The 16,635-nt window shown below is 43.7% G+C and overlaps 1 protein-coding gene across 3 annotated transcripts in view; it reads left to right on the top strand.

Moving 5' to 3' along the window:
* The window catches only part of NPAS2 (neuronal PAS domain protein 2), a 117,712-nt gene that overhangs the window by 74,315 nt on the left and 26,762 nt on the right, over nucleotides 1–16,635 (top strand). For 2 of the 3 annotated variants that reach the window (XM_068268269.1, XM_068268270.1), the window contains exons 14-17: nucleotides 4,612–4,721; nucleotides 5,408–5,497; nucleotides 8,317–8,457; nucleotides 14,202–14,426. In XM_068268269.1, coding sequence (XP_068124370.1) covers nucleotides 4,612–4,721; nucleotides 5,408–5,497; nucleotides 8,317–8,457; nucleotides 14,202–14,426 — 566 coding nt within the window. The remainder of the gene's footprint in view (nucleotides 1–4,611; nucleotides 4,722–5,407; nucleotides 5,498–8,316; nucleotides 8,458–14,201; nucleotides 14,427–16,635) is intronic. The other variant, XM_068268271.1, reaches the window with a different exon arrangement.

Genomic DNA, 16,635 nt, shown 5'->3' with positions numbered 1-16,635 from the left:
TCCTCCGATCCTCTGCCATCCTCCGCCACACCTGGCCAAACCCCCCGCCTCAGCAGCAGCGTGAAGGCCCGCCACTGCCAAGCGCTGCTGCACTTGGTCAGCCTTGGCAAGACCAAGCTGACGGCAGCCCACGTGTTGGCCAAACTCCAGGAGCAGGAGAGGATTTGGCTGACCCCCAGAGGCCTCAGAGTCGGAGAGGTGGTGTCCGACAATGGGGCCAATCTGGTTGCTGCCATAGACAGGGGAAACCTGACCCACATCCCCTGTCTTGCCCACGTGCTGAACCTGGTGGTGCAGAAGTTCCTGCGCACCTACCAGGGGATGGGCGAACTGCTGGAAACGGCAAGGAATGTTGTGCGTCACTTCCGGCGCTCGGCTGCAGCCTGTGCGAGCCTGGAAGACGTGCAAAAGGAGCTGGATCTGCCACGCCATCGGCTGATCATTGACGTTCCGACTCGCTGGAACTCCACCCTGGCGATGTTGGAGCGTCTGGTTGAACAGAGGCACGCTGTCAACCAGTACCTTGCCCTGGCCACTGTTTCCGCAGCTCGGAGAAGGGACAAGACCAGCAACATCCCGTCCATCGTCCCCGATGATGACTGGAGGCACATGCAGCAGGTGTGCTTTGTGCTGGCTCCCTTCCTGCAGGCCACAAACATGGTGAGCAGGGACCATGCTATGGTCTGCGAGTGGGTGCCCCTGGTTTCTCTGCTGAACAGGGCCCTCGATGGTTTGCTGGAACAGGGAGCGGCAGCCTTGGACCAGCAGGAGCGGCAACCAGCTGCGCAGTCCACCTCTGAGGGGGAGGAGGAGGAGGACTTGGTGGAGGTCCCTGACCTGGCTGCTGATGAGGGGGATCAGCACAGCGCAGCTGAGTTGGTGCGGGGGTGGAGAGAGGATGAGGCGGCAGAGGAGGAGGATGAGGACAGCACTGACGTCGATGTGCCAGCAGACGTGGCCCGCCTCTTCCCAATGGCAGCGCACATGCTGGCGTGCCTGCGCAGGGACCCCAGGGTGATCCAGATGAAGCAGAGGGAGGACATCTGGATCAGCATGATGTTGGACCCACGCCTCAAGGGGAAGTTGAGCCAGTTCCTGCCGCCTGCAGGAGGAGACCCAGCGCAACAAATAAGGAGCTTGCAGCAGGCCCTTGTTGAGCGCTTGGAGGAAGCCTTCCCCCAGCCTTCCACCCCCACTGTCCAGCAGCCAGCACAGAGGCAGCAGCAGGTGCCTGCATCCAGCAGCAGCAAGCGCCCCACAGACCTGCTGTCTCTCAGCCACGAGCTCTACAGGACTGTAGAGGCTCCGGCAGCAGTGACTAGAGAGGAGATGCATGCAGCAGCATCCTCCTCCGGTCACAGCCAGCGCCTGACCCGCATGGTGGCTGACTACATGGGGTCGTACAGCGGGCTTGACAGCGATGCCCCTGTTGATCCCATGGAGTATTAGGTCAAGCGCATGGAGATCTGGAGCGAGCTAGCGCAGTACGCCCTGGAAGTGCTGTCCTGCCCCCCTTCCAGCGTGCTGTCCGAGCGCTGCTTCAGTGCAGCTGGTGGCGTGGTCACCGAGAAACGCTCACGTCTGTCTCACAAGTCTGTGGACAGACTGACGTTTCTCAAGATGAACCAGGCGTGGGTGGAAGGCGAGTTCCTGGCCCCTGTTGTCGGCGAGAGGGGGACATGAACTGGCTGCCGGAACCATCGTTAATGTGCCTTACCACCCTTTACCACCTCCTGGCTCCTGCTCACTAAGCCAGCCTGGTTCACTTTGACTATTACGTCGCCTGCAGCCACACATTTTACACCTACAGTGGGCTGCTGTGTACTGCCCTTCTGCTGTCTGTCTGTGTTTCCCACTGCCAGGGTACACAGAATGACCTTCTTCTGCTGCCACTCTGCCACCAGCTATTACGTCAAACAATAGCTATATTGGTTGCAAAACCGAAACCAAACAAACCATTAAAAAAAAAAAAGGTTTAATTTTTCTGAGGTGCCCGGGTTGAAAACTGTGTTGTTCCAGTTGTGTATTGGACACAATGTGGGCTGCACGACCGCTGTCTGGGACCTCCTGTTGTGTTTATTTACGGCCCTGGTATCACCGCTAGGTACCAGGGCTATTATGTCACGCTGCCTACCTGCTGCCACACTCACACTGCTCCTCCATACCTCCTCCTGCTGCTGCTGCTGCTGTCTGTCTGTGTTTCCCACTGCCAGGGTACACAGATGATTTACCTTCTGCTGCCACTCTGCCACCAGCTATTACGTCAAACAATAGCTGCTCGCCTACTCCTCCATTCCTCCTCCTGCTGCTGCTGTCTGTCTGTGTTTCCCACTGCCAGGGTACACAGAATTACCTTCTTCTGCTGCCACTCTGCCACCAGCTATTACGTCCAAAAATAGCTAAATTGGTTGTAAAACCAAAAACCAAAAAACCATTAAAAAAAAAAAAAGGTTTAATTTTTCTGAGGTGCCCGGGTTGAAAACTGTGTTGTCCCAGTTGTGTATTGGACACAATGTGGGCTGCACGACCGCTGTCTGGGACCTCCTGTTGTGTTTATTTACGGCCCTGGTATCACCGCTAGGTACCAGGGCTATTATGTCACGCTGCCTACCTGCTGCCACACTCACACTACTCCTCCATTCCTCCTGCTGCTGCTGTCTGTCTGTGTTTCCCACTGCCAGGGTACACAGAATTACCTTCTGCTGCCACACTGCCACCAGCTATTACGTCAAACAATAGCTGCTCACATAATTACTCTCCTCCATTCCTCCTCCTGCTGCTGCTGCTGTCTGTCTGTGTTTCCCACCGCCAGGGTACACAGATTTACCTTCTGCTGCCACTCTGCCACCAGCTATTACGTCAAAAAATAGCTATATATCTGTGTAATTGGTTGTAAAACCAAAACTACAAAACCATTACAAAAAAAGGTTTAATTTTTCTGAGGTGCCCGGGTTGAAAACTGTGTTGTCCCAGTTGTGTATTGGACACAATGTGGGCTGCACGACCGCTGTCTGGGACCTCCTGTTGTGTTTATTTACAGCCATGGTATCACCGCTAGGTACCAGGGCTATTATGTCACGCTGCCTGCCTCATTGACTGCATGCTGCCACACACTCATCCTCCTCCTCCTGCTGCTAAATTTACCTCCTGCTGTCTGTGTGTTTCCACTGCCAGGGAGCACATACAATGGCGCTTCCAACATGCGTGCGCCACCAGCTATTTGTTGTTACGCTCAAAAATAGCTGCATTTCTTTAAAAAAAAAAAAAATGAAAAGAGAAATAAGTGACGAAGAAGACGATATAGAAGAAGATGAAGATGAAGAAGATGAAGAAGAAGAAGAAGAAGATGAAGAAGATGAATAAGAAGAAGAAGAAGAAGATGAAGAAGATGAAGAAGAAGATGAAGAAGATGAAGATGAAGAAGATGAAGAAGAAGATGAAGAAGATGAAGAAGAAGATGAAGAAGAAGAAGAAGAAGAAGAAGAAGAAGAAGAAGATGAAGAAGATGAAGATGAAGAAGATGAAGAAGAAGATGAAGAAGATGAAGATGAAGAAGATGAAGAAGATGAAGAAGAAGATGAAGAAGATGAAGATGAAGAAGATGAAGAAGATGAAGATGAAGAAGATGAAGATGAAGAAGATGAAGAAGATGAAGAAGAAGATGAAGAAGATGAAGATGAAGAAGATGAAGAAGATGAAGATGAAGAAGATGAAGATGAAGAAGATGAAGAAGAAGAAGAAGAAGATGAAGAAGAAGAAGAAGATATAGAAGAAGAAGAAGATATAGAAGATAAAGAAGAAGAAGAAGAAGAAGTATATACAGTACTGAACAAAATTCTGGACACAACTTCTCTTTTCACCTTTTTTTTTTTTTAAAGGAACATCCCCACATAATCACTTGCTGTTGTCACTTGGAAAAAAATATGTTTCTTGCATCATTAACCCTCAAAACAAGTGTTGGGAAGCTATTTAAGGCCAATTCGAATAGTCAGCTCGAATAATGAGCTCGAATACCGACTCGAATAGTGAGCTCGAAGTCCGAGGTCGAATCGAATAGTAAAATTTATTCGACTCGAATATTCGACTGACCTCGAATAATTTACTATTCGAATTCGACCAAACTCGAATTTTAAAAAGGGGTATTTGAGCACCACTAGTGAACTGTTCTGTGCAGGGTTGTGGAGTCGGTACAAAAATCATCCGACTCCTCAGTTTATGAAACCACAGACTCCAGGAACCCTAAATTGCTCCAACTCCTCGACTCTTTAGTCTAATACCAGGACAGTCGAGTTGGTAAAAAAATCATCCAACTCCGACTCCTCAGTTTATGAAACCGCAGACACCGACTCCAGGTACTCAAAAATAGTTTTGACTCCTCTACTCGGACCCCACAGTCCTGGATCTGTGGCTTAACGCCATCATCAGCTTTATGGCTAATGTCTTTCAGATAAATCATGAAAAAAACCCTTTTTCTATCACTGGCTTTAACTAAAATCACTATGCTCTTTATTAATGATGTTCACAGAAGATTGCTTACTTTCATAGTTGTCCTTTAAGAATGCAATCTTGTACAATCAAACTTTATGATAATTTAATCATATTTTTTTTCAGCTGCCCCCATGAAACTGACTGCAGACTCGAATCCTCAGTCCCTACAAAGCGTTCCCAGTAGACCACCTGACTTGTCATTGCAATTAATGAATCAACCAAGCTCAACACAGGTATGAAGTCCCAAATATCTATAATTCTAACATTCAAAATTAAATACAACTTTGCCAATAAAAATATGTTTCTGTCAGCTCAGCTTATTAACAAGAAAAAGGGTTTGCTTGTGAGTCAGTGAGTGTTGAGGGTTTTGGGGTGTATAGAGTAGATGTATTACCAGCAGCAGTCAGTAGTAGTGCAAATTATTTTTTGTTATGCTATACAAAATTACTTGCTACTAAGTGCCTGTTTCCACTAGCGCTGTGGATACGAGGCGATCGCCACATCACCACGCATCTTTCCGCAGGTACTTCCAGTTGTCGTCCGTACAACCGGATACGGCGTCATGCGGCTTCCCATCGGTGGCTATTGGGAATTGGATGCGTGCTGCGGAAAACTGCAGCATGCTATCCATAAATTCCCCCGCGTCGCATCGTGCATGATCACGTAGGTCAATTTGCGTCAATGGAAACTACTTCATTGACATGAATTGGTTGCAGTTTCTTTGTGTTACGATGCGGTGCGGTTTCCGCATAGCAACGCGTGTAGTGGAAACGGGCCCTAAGGCTTTTGCCTTTACCTTTCCCACCTACTAGAGCCCAAATTATTAGATCTGATACCACTTAATAACCTGCTGTATGACATATCTCCTTATTCTGTGATTTATGTGTAGAATTGATGTCAATGTTTTGAATATGTGTAGGTTACAGCACAGTCACAGCAGTGTGAAATCATTCAGCAACAGTTTGTACCACAAAATCAGCTACAAAATGAGCCTTCATCTATGAACCAGGTAGGTCTTCATCCACTGACATCATGATCACGATGATGAGCCATTCTGCAGAATAATCAACACTGTAATTTATGGGGTTTTTTTTGTTTGTTTTGTGTGTGTGGCTGGGGTCATTTTTCTTATTTTTGAGGTTCGTAAAAGTGACACTGAAGTGAAAAAAAATAAATGATATTATGAATTGTATGTCTACTACGGATAATTGATAGAACATTAGTAGCAAAGAAAAGAATATCATTTTTTTTCTAGTTATATAGCTTTTTTTTATAACATTGCATCATTCTCTAATATTTGCAGTTTACAAACTACACTCTGCATTTTAAACTATGCCAGAGCTACTAACAGAGCAGAGCTAATGACTCTTTGAACTCCTCTGCAGTAAAATCTTATCTACATCTGTCTCTGTTTCTTTGATGTACAAGTGTTTCAGAAAATATAAGTGAAAGCAAGTCGGTGGAGGCGCCCAGGACTATTAGTATATGCAATATTATATTAATAATAAAGGAGGTCTCTTACCTCCAAAGAAGACTCACGTGGGTGGAAAAATGGAGTCTTTATTAAAACTTAGCCCGCTTCCTCAGGTCAATAAAACAGATAACCTTAACTAACAGCCGTGCAGTACGGGGGCGTTTGGTCTATGTGCCCCCGCACTGCACGGCTGTTAGTTAAGGTTATCTGTTTTATTGACCTGAGGAAGCGGGCTAAGTCCCATGAAACGCATTGTCTACAGTATAACCGTTTTCGTTTTTTTAATAAAGACTCCTTTTTTCCACCCATGTGAGTCTTCTTTGGCGGTAAGAGACCACTTTTATTATTAATATAATATTGCCTATACTAATACTCCTGGGCACCTCCACTGACTTACTTTCACTTGTGTACCCCACACCTCTTTGAGATACCATCCTCACCACTGGGCAGCTTCGTCAACCAGTGGACAGGACCATAGGACGAGAGCGACCACCCAGCTCCAGAGGGATTCCGGGTTACCGAGCGGAAACGGGTGTTTTTCTGCATGCACCTGCGGTGGTTGCAGAATTGCAACCCATCTTTGTGAGTATAATTACCCACATTAATGTCCTCATAATTATCCAAACGATACTGCACCATAAGGGCTCCCGGTCTCACCCTCTCTATAGGCCAAGGACGATCCTGTCCCTTGTGAAGAGATCACATGTAACCTGCACAGATACACTTCAGAAAATATGACTGTCTCCAACCCAAGTTGAGTTGGAGAGCTCACAGAAGCTATTTTGCATAGATAACAACTGAAGTTTCTTAACGCTTCTTGTACTGGAAACAATATGAGACTCATATCTGTGCTATTAATGTCCTATTTCTTAGCTATACTACACATACAAGTCATTATATCATAAGTTTATTTTCACTTCAGATTCCCTTTAACAACTTGAGTGGGAGATGGCTCTTTTTATATTGATATATAACAAAACATGAAAACAAATTTGTAATATGGGAGTTACCAGTTCTGGCTACCTGGCCTTAGTGTATACTGTGGTATGAAACATTAAAAATTGGTGATAAATGATTTTGCTGCTGTGGTAAATTGGGTGCTCAAATCTATTGTTTCCATGAACCTAATTAGGTATTACAATGTTGAAGGGTAAGTAATGCCATGGAAAGTTACATTTAGGTGACTTTAATGTGAAGCTTTTCAGTGAGCTTTAGAGGACGGTCTTTGGTTAAGCTAAGGTCAAAGCAACACACAGCGTGATGTAATGCACATAGTGCGAACTCACCCTTAAAGCCCTTCTACAAATTGCTGTAATTGGCGGATTGCAAGGCCACTGCGATTAACATGATAATCACGGTGTCCCTACTCTACCAGTGCGTTTAGATTTTTTGCTGATTTAAAAGGCGCTGCACGCTGCATTTTCTGTGCAATTGTGAACAGCCTTATCAGGTTTTAAAATAGCCATTACTAATTGCTGGTAAAAACACACAAAGTTGATAAATCGTGCGCTGTCAATTGAGATTTTTGGACACCAAACAAAATGGACAAGCACCATCAATTGTCCATAAGGCTAATTAGCATAATGGGTATTAATGCTTATAGTGTGCAGAATGGGCCAATAGGTACAAAAGTCATTAAGCAGGAGAAAAAGAACTGGCCCCCAATGAACCACTCCACAACAAAAATAGCAATATAACTAAGCCTTTATTAAATCCATAACATATTTGAAACCATAAAAACAATTGCACAATGATGTACGGCCCAATGTTAAACATGATTAATACAATCTCCATATCAATAAATATGAACATGTAAATAAATGAAACAAAGTCCTATAATTCCTGGAAGGCACTAGAGTGTAGTGCAATGAGAGACGCCCACTGGGGGCTGCAATAAACGTGCATAAGTACCCTGCATGAAGGTATGTATGGGTATAGGAAAGAGTGCACGGGTGCAGAGGAAGGAAATATGAAAGATGGTAGTGTGTGGTGACTGGTGCTCCGCACCATAAAAAGAGCCACAGAGATGGAAAAAGGAAGTGTGGAAGGGCATGAACGCCGGTGAGGCGCAGTGAGTGATAGAGACCCGACCAGAGCAAGACTCCAACCTAAATAGAGAAACACCGCGGCAGATGCCAGTGAGTGGAAGTGGCTTACCAGGAGCGGTCTGTGAACAGGGCACGAGCGTGCAAAGCCGTCGTGACTCGCCGCAACTGTGGATGCCCGGAAGAAGCCGCCGCAATAGCTTTTCAGTGATTAAGTAATAGTTTCTTCCATGCAGTATATTGTATTGTGACAGATAAAATCAAGGGAACCTCCTCAAATCTTACTTCCATCCATGTCCCTTTTATTAGTTTTCTGCACACATGTTCCAAACCTTCAGGGATCAGCTGGAGCAACGGAGACTTGACATCCAAGCCAACATTATATGGCAGCAGAAAGAACTACAAAAGATCCAGGAGACACTCAACATGGTCCAGGATTCCAGTCTACAGGTGAGCTAGCTGTGGTCAATGAAGTAAAAATACCCATAGATACACCATTTCATAAGCTGAAATAGCTGGTGGCTTTTTGTCTGACCATCTGCTGCAAAAAATCTATTTTATTATAAGCTCCAGCACAGTGTTTTATACTCTTGGTACTATAGTTTAATTTTCTGGTGAATACTCTACAGCATCTACAGCATCATCACCCTTCCAGTTCGTTACAGCAGAGATAGTTCTTCAAAGGCTGTGGGCTAGCCTGCAGATGGTAGATCAGCAATAGCTGCTTGCCAACCTACCATCTGCGGTTAACATTTTACGTCTTTAGGCACTTTACTTATAGTGAATACAGTGGTTCATTTGTCATTTAGGAATGGCAGATAGCTTCATATGTAGTATTTTTTCAATAGTGCATGCCCTGCCTCATTGAATCGCAGTTTAGCATGCTATAACAAGGTGATGTGCAGGGAGAGGGACAGTGGAATAGTAAATGTGAAGTATGCCACTTTGTCTTGAGTGTATACGTTTTGGTAGCTACAGTTTAAAAATCACAGAGCAACGTAGTCACGCTGTATGTAGCTTGAGTGTCAGAGAAATGCATGAGTCTTGCAAACCTGTGATGTTTGCTACAGGGATATTGGAATATTTACCTTGGGAGGGTGAAGCCTCTGGAGAGCTCAAGAGATTGCTCAAGTGGCTTCCCCTGCTCTCCTCAGCCAAGCCGATTCAGTGATGGGACTCCCGTAGCGAACTTAGCACGGCTTTACCCGCTGGGAGCCCGAATGCTAGTGTGCATGTGCAAGCTGTCGACAAGCAGCTTTTCAGGAGTCCCAGCACTGGAATGGGACAGAATCTAGAGGCTTCCCCCAACTGAGGTGAGTACCCCATAGGGGCACTTGTTTTCCCTACAGGTACACTTTAATAAAGAACACATCTAGACAATGTGTACATCTTAGGATCTAACACTCAAGTAGTTCATGCATGACCCACATAGATAAAGCTGTCCCTCTCAGTAACACTTCCCAGTGCATATGCTGCACCTGAAGGGAGACCGGTGGTGGCAGGGTTGGTTGGAAAAGACAAAAAAAGTCCATTGTGCAGTAAGTGCATTACAGAGAGGCTAGTGACTGTTGCAGGAGTAGGTGGTAGTAGTCTGTGTACTATGGGGGGGGGGGTTTGAGGTTCGTTGAGAAAGTGTACTGTCTCTGTTCTGCACTCCTCTCTGCATTGACCCTAATATAATCCAGGATTTCATATGAAGCCATTGTTTGGGACAAAATAATTTCTTTGAGTGTACACAATGTGTGTGGGTGTAAATATTTGTAAAGAAATGTAATAATAAGACTGAATAACGGAGGCAGACTTGTACAGGGTAGCACAGTTATAACAAACAGCTGCAGACATTATAACAAGCATCAGCTGTAGAAATACTGAAGCTAAGGCAGCTGTGGATCTCCAGCATGGTAGCAAAGACTACCTGTCTATTCCAGGAATCTGTGGTTGTGAACTGCCACTGACAAATGGGACTACAAAGCTTGTTTAATTTAATCTTTTGAGTTAGCCAATACATTGTAGCATTCTTTCTACAACATTGTTTTTATATCTTAGCTGAAAACATACAAGTTTTAGTAAAAGAGTTCTGTGCAAGGCAATCCACAGAGTCAGAGATGGCCATTTTAGATATATTATTCTTCTGTGTGGTGCACTGAAATCACTGTGCTCATTTCAAATATAAAGAAAGTATCAAGGCCATTTCTGTCCATTTTGGCACCCCAGACAAGGCACCTTTTGTTCGCGCTTCCCAAGTCTAATGCTGAGAATACACAATGAGTTTTTTCCTGCACATTTACTGGTCGATCGATTTTCTGATAGTTTTTCTGATAGATTTCCATTCACTTGAGAAAATTGATCAGAAAAACTATCAAAATCAGATCAGATCTGTCAGAAGTTATCTATCGAGCCATCTATCTGCCCAAAAAAAAAAAACGCATGGTGGATTCCCAGCATAAAAGTACACCTGAACTGAGAGGGATATGGTGATGGCTATATTTATTTTCTTTTAATCAATATCAGTTGCCTGGCTGTCTTTCTGAACTCGTTGGCTGCAGTAGTCTCTAAATTACACACCTGAAACAAGATGAAACAAGCATCCAGCTAATCTTATTAGACTTTAGTCAGAAATACCTGATCTGCTTGCTTGTTCAGGGTCTCTGGCTAAGTATGCTTAGCAGGAGAGCCAGGCAATCTGTATTTTTAAAAGAAAACTATAATGTCGGCCTCTATATCCCTCTCAGTTCAGGTGTGTTTTAACCTCCCTGGCAGTCTATTAAAACCGCCAGGGGACAGCGCAGCACTTACGTTTTTTTTCTTTCAAATCATGTAGCTAGCCTAGCGTTAGCTACATGATAGCCGCTTTGCAGCGGCATCCCCCTACCCCTTCCGATCGCCTCCGGCGATCAGAGCAAACAGGGAATCCCGTTCAGAACGGGATTTCCTGTTTGGCTTCACCCGTCGCCATGGCGATGATCGGGATGACGTCACCGACGTCATCGACGTTGTGGCGTCAGAGGGAGTCCCGATCCACCCCTCAGCGCTGCCTGGCACTGATTGGCCAGGCTGCATACGGGGTCGGGGGGGGCCCATCTAACGCGGCGGGTAGCGGCGAATCGGCGGTGAGCGGCGGCGATCGAGTTATGCATGCAGCTAGCAAAGTGCTAGCTGCGTGCAACAAAAATAAAGTGTGCAAATTGGCTCACCAGGGCCTGAGCAATCCTCCTCGGCGGCTTTGCCCATGCTCAGCACGGGCTTACCGCTAGGGAGGTTAATGTGTTTAATATGTTTTGCAGGCAGGTACCAATAGCAAATTGATAGCTTACATAGAGAAGTTATTTTGTTACTCAAAATAAGTTACTAATGTACAGTATGTACAGCGCTAAGATGTTGGCACTATATAAATAATAAATAAAAATAATAATAATAAAGGATGCACACATTATTACCTGGTCAGATGCACCTAAATGGCCAAACACTCACTACACCTATATAACAAACCCTTCTGATCATTCTTATCAGGGGAGTGTAGCCACTTTATTGTTCTAAAAATACAGAAGAGTTGCAATCACTAGAGACGTAACAAGACAATTACAGTTTAATAAGCAAATTAATAGCAACTGCCATATCTTTGTTATGCTATTCAGGTATCCTTTGTTATGGCAATCAGCAGGACCTAGTAAGGTGCTAAATTTACCATCCTTGCCTTGATACTCAGGGTTTTCTTTGTTTTCAACTGCATTTCCTGAACAGCAGTTTAACAGCCAAAGTAGTAAGATACCAGCCAGTCTCCCTACTAACTTGCACGTTATTTTGTCAGTTTGCAACTGCTGTTCGGGAAATGCTGTTAAAAACAAAGCTTAGAATCCCCCATGAAGAGATGGACTAGTCCAAAACCTGTCGGTTCTGTCAGATTTTAACTCCCTACTTTTTTCGTGATAGTGGTCCTTTAAGGGCAACGTTACCTGAGCTTGTGTTCATAGATTCAAACCTTGAAGGTACATCTGATCAGCAACAGGTGGAGGATGGAACCTAATATGTGGTCATACTACAAGAGACCTAAAGTCATTGGTACGCACATTTAACATTTGTGGAGCTCCTTTCTATAACAATTTTTATTTCAAAAGTAGGCTTGAGCTTCTTAAAACGAAATACATATTTTAGAAGTCACTTTGGAGAGCTGAAGCATCCCCAGGTCCTAACTAGTTGCAGGGCAATAACATCACCAGCAGTGACATGATCATGGGTTAGGCAACACTCTACTAGCCTGGAAAAGAGTATATACCCTGTGAGCCAGAGGCTTTTGAGATTTGGTTTCTTTTTAAAGAGAATCTGTATTGTTAAAATCGCACAAAAGTAAACATACCAGTGTGTTAGGGGACATCTCCTATTCCCCTCTGTCACAATTTCGCCGCTCCCCGCCGCATTAAAAGTAGTCAAAAACAGTTTTAAAAAGTTGGTTTATAAATAAACAAAATGGCCACCAAAACAGGAAGTAGGTTGATGTACAGTATATCCACACATAGAAAATACATCCATACACAAGCAGGCTGTATACAGCCTTCCTTTTGAATCTCAAGAGATCATTTGTGTGTTTACCTTCTGTCCCCTGCAGCTCTCACACACTGAAGTGACAGGCTTCCAGCAGACAGCTCTGCCTGTGCCTGTGTTTGTAATTCCACAGTATGTGTCAGCCAGCTCCTTTCACAGCCTAACAGAGGAGGATTTTTATCCAGCTCTCTTTCACTGATAAGCAGAGACGCTGCTGGCTTATGTAAATAACACACACACTGGAGTGTGCATAGAGAGGCCGGGAGGGGGCATGCATAGCAGAACCACAACACTGAAGAACTTGGCAGCCTTCCAGACACAGGACGACAAGTCCGACAGGGGAAAGATAAGCTGATTTATTACAGAGATGGTGATAGTAGAAAGTGCTGCAGTAAGCCAGAGTACATTAGAATAGGTTTAGGAACTTGTAGGATGGTAGAACAAAGCATGAAATTTTTGTTACAGAGTCTCTTTAAATACAGACACAAAGAGACCTATATAGCGTTAAAGAGTAACTGTCGGGCATAAAATAAAAAATCAATTCTTTATTTTTATCTGGTAAACAAGTAATAAGGATGCTAACCAGGCAATCCAAAAGTTAAAATCTCTATTAATTTTCTTTTTGATAAATTATCATTCCCCAGTTTACATGACTTTTATTTGGTACACAGACAATTTGGTACACAAAAGAGAAGTTGCAGGGCATGCTGGGTTTACTTTTTTTGCTTCTCTACTTCCCCCTCAGACTTAACTAATGCAGCCTGATTGGCTGAAGCCTCTTTCCCTCCTGCTTTCCCCTCCCACACTTCTGTTCCTCTCTGATTGGCCAATATTTCTCATGCTGAGACAATGCACTTTCTATAGTGAAGGGCGGACAAATCAGACAGAGGAGACTAAGGGCGGATATTACATCACGACTGGCTTCAAGATAGCCACAGTAAATATGGAAACTGTCTAGAATAGGATTCTCTACTCTTCCTTTATAAAATTCACAGGAATCATAACGTGGAGAGTGCAATACATATGTTATGTAAGTAGAGCAAGTATTTATTTACTTATATATTTGTTTCTTTTTCCTGAGATAGTATGGCTGACAGCTCCTCTTTAAAGGATACCCGAGGTGACATGTGACATGATGAGATAGACATGGATATGTACAGTGCCTAGCACACAAATAACTATGCTGTGTTCCTTTTTTTTCTTTCTCTGTCTGAAAGAGTTAAATATCAGGTATGTAAGTAGCTGACTCAGGCCTGACTCAGACAGGAAGTGACTACAGTGTGACCCTCACTGATAAGAAATTCCAACTATAAAACACTTTCCTAGCAGAAAATGGCTTCTGAGAGCAGGAAAGAGATAAAAATGGTCAATAGTTCATAGATTTTAGCTCTGGCATACTTCAATGAATGTGTCATTGAGCAAAAACAATAAAACACTTAATACTTAAAAAAGTAGATTTAAACATAAAATAAAACTGTGGAATATCTTAAAAAGTCATTTTAGGAGAATAAAGATAGATACAATAGTTTTTTTCATTCGTTTATTTTCGCCTCGGTTGTCCTTTAACATATCATTTACCTTATATTTTATAGAAAGTTTCTTTATTTCTAATTTGTACTTAACTTGTTATTTGGATTTTCTTTTAATTTGACCAGATGTTTTACCAGCCCCAGATTGTTTCCATGAGCTTTAACAATGTGCAGCAAACAGAGCCTCAGCAGCTGCAGCAAGTGCCCAAACATTCTGCCACGCTTTCCCAGCAACAACCGATGATATCTAGTTCTTCAGCTCAAGGACAAATGACACCTTCCCAAACTGCAAGCCAGCCTCCAGTATCATCTGCACCAGTACGCAGAGACACCAATGCCATGTCCAACAAGGTATGACTCCTTATGGAGCTGTTACCTGCAGCATTGAGTGGCTTAGAGCAAACATGCTCTTTTAAGGATAAAACAGCCTGTCCTGCAACTTTACTGGGCTCATTTTCATAAATGAGGCTGTAGAGATATTTTGTAGTCTTCACATGTACTTCCTGGCAAAGGAGTGCAGCCATGGCCCCACCCGCCCTCCTGGCCATACATCAGCTATGCACTGGAGCATGGGCTGGCTTATTGTCAGATGGCTGAAAAGAAGCATACATTTTTTTAAAAAAGATGCAGCGGTAATTTGGCCACTTGAGAAAGCTGCTAGTGGAATATCTGTAAAATAACTGATAATCCACTACTTAATTCCAGTAGTAAAATATTGGTAATCTTTAACAATATTTTTCTATGGCCTAAAATAACCTTACTTTTAAGCGAGCCCTCCCTCTCAATGCCTAACCATAACTAATCCCTCCACCCATGCCTAAAGGTGGCCACACACGATACAATAAAATGATCCTGTTTTACAGTAATTCGATAAAAACGATCGTATCTCTCGAAAAAAATCGAAAGATTTTTTTTCATTCGACTGAAAAATCCGATCGGATTTCCCGGTTTTTTTTTTTATTTAAATTGATCCAGAATGCCAGCTATTTCCCTTCAATTTCTACTAAAGATTGTATGGTGTGTGTTGGATTGTTAATTTATTAATATACACACCCTAGCAATTTTCTCTGAGTTTCCAATCATTTTTATCATAATTGAGGAAAAAAATTGAACATAGGTGTGTGGTACATTGGTCATATTTTTGAAATGTCACAATCAGTCAGAAAAATTGATTGCAATTCTTAAATTGAACAGATATTTAAAAAATTGTATGGTGTGTGGCCACCTTAACTCTAAGATTCCCCCGCCAATGCCTTTACCTATCTGCGGATAAAATGGGCACTGCCATAAGCACCTATGTTAATAGCCGCAATTAGCATGCACATGACTATAAGCCAGCCTCAGCTCCAATGCAGAGCCAGTGTATGGTCACATGGGGGAGAGTATATGTGCCCGCGGTCACGTTAGTGGTCAGACACCATTGTCAGGAAGTGCTTACTGTGGAGTGGCTTCCACATCTATTCACAGTGCTTGTCTTTCCAAATGGGCACTAGAGGGAGAAAAGCAAAGTTTTATGCAATACGGCCTTACCCTTAGTGACCACTATATCAGGTTTGATGTGGCTTATATCCCAAGAGAAGCCTTTGCTGACCTCCCTTTAAAGGACTCTCGAGGCGAACAATCTACTCTATCTTTACCTACCCGAGGCTTCTTCCAGCCCCTAGAAGTCATTTTGGTCCCTCACCGCAGCTCCAGTTCTCCTCGGTGTCCCGCTGGCCGCCCACAAATCATGTGGTAGATTCTGTGCACACACATCCATGTCACTGGGCGTGGACTGCACCTGCGCAGTAGTACTGCTGGGAGTGGATGCTTGTGCAACCGCGCTTGCGGAGAACTGCTGATGAGGAGGACCACAGCTGTGGGGAGGCAACAAAATGACTTCTAGGGGCTGGAAGAAGCCCCAGGTAAGTAAAGATAGATTAGATTGTTCGCCTCGGGAGTCCTATAAACTTGCTACCATAGTAGCCTGGTTGTAATACACACTCTTCCAGAGTCTTACTTGCAGGCAAACAGCATTACAGTTACACAATCACCATTACAGTCCAAAACTTTGTTTCTGAAGATCAGCAATGATAGTTTATATATTTCCATCATGAAAGCTAATCAGTGAACGTATAGTTCAAGAATATATAGTATCTCATAAAGCATGGGTTAATAGTGGAATATATTTCATTTAGTTTTGGATAGAATAGTGAATGGTTAGAACCATGTGGATGTGAGGACCCCTCAGATACTCTACCAAAAGTCACAGGCAGATGCAATCAAAAGAGAGGAGAGCGGGCACACACATCCAATGCAAAAAAATTCAATTTATTCCACCATTAAATTCAATTGGTTACAGTACCGTTGTGCTGGAGAGGAGTACAAGTCAGTGAGGGAATGGTCAACAGCTGTTTCACGCCTATAGTGTGTGGCGCATCATCAGGACATTTGAACAAATGCATATCCCCCTCTTATTTACGTAATTACATCATTGATTAGGTGAATCAAACAATCAGAGCAATTACCTTGTGATTACAGTTCATGCTACAAGTGACTGTCCTCCAATCAAAACTCCCCG

This window comes from Hyperolius riggenbachi, chromosome 2, assembly GCF_040937935.1.
Source record: "Hyperolius riggenbachi isolate aHypRig1 chromosome 2, aHypRig1.pri, whole genome shotgun sequence".
Lineage (NCBI taxonomy): Eukaryota > Metazoa > Chordata > Amphibia > Anura > Hyperoliidae > Hyperolius > Hyperolius riggenbachi.
Note: the sequence above shows the minus strand (reverse complement) of the source record. Positions and strands in the feature narration are given on the sequence as shown.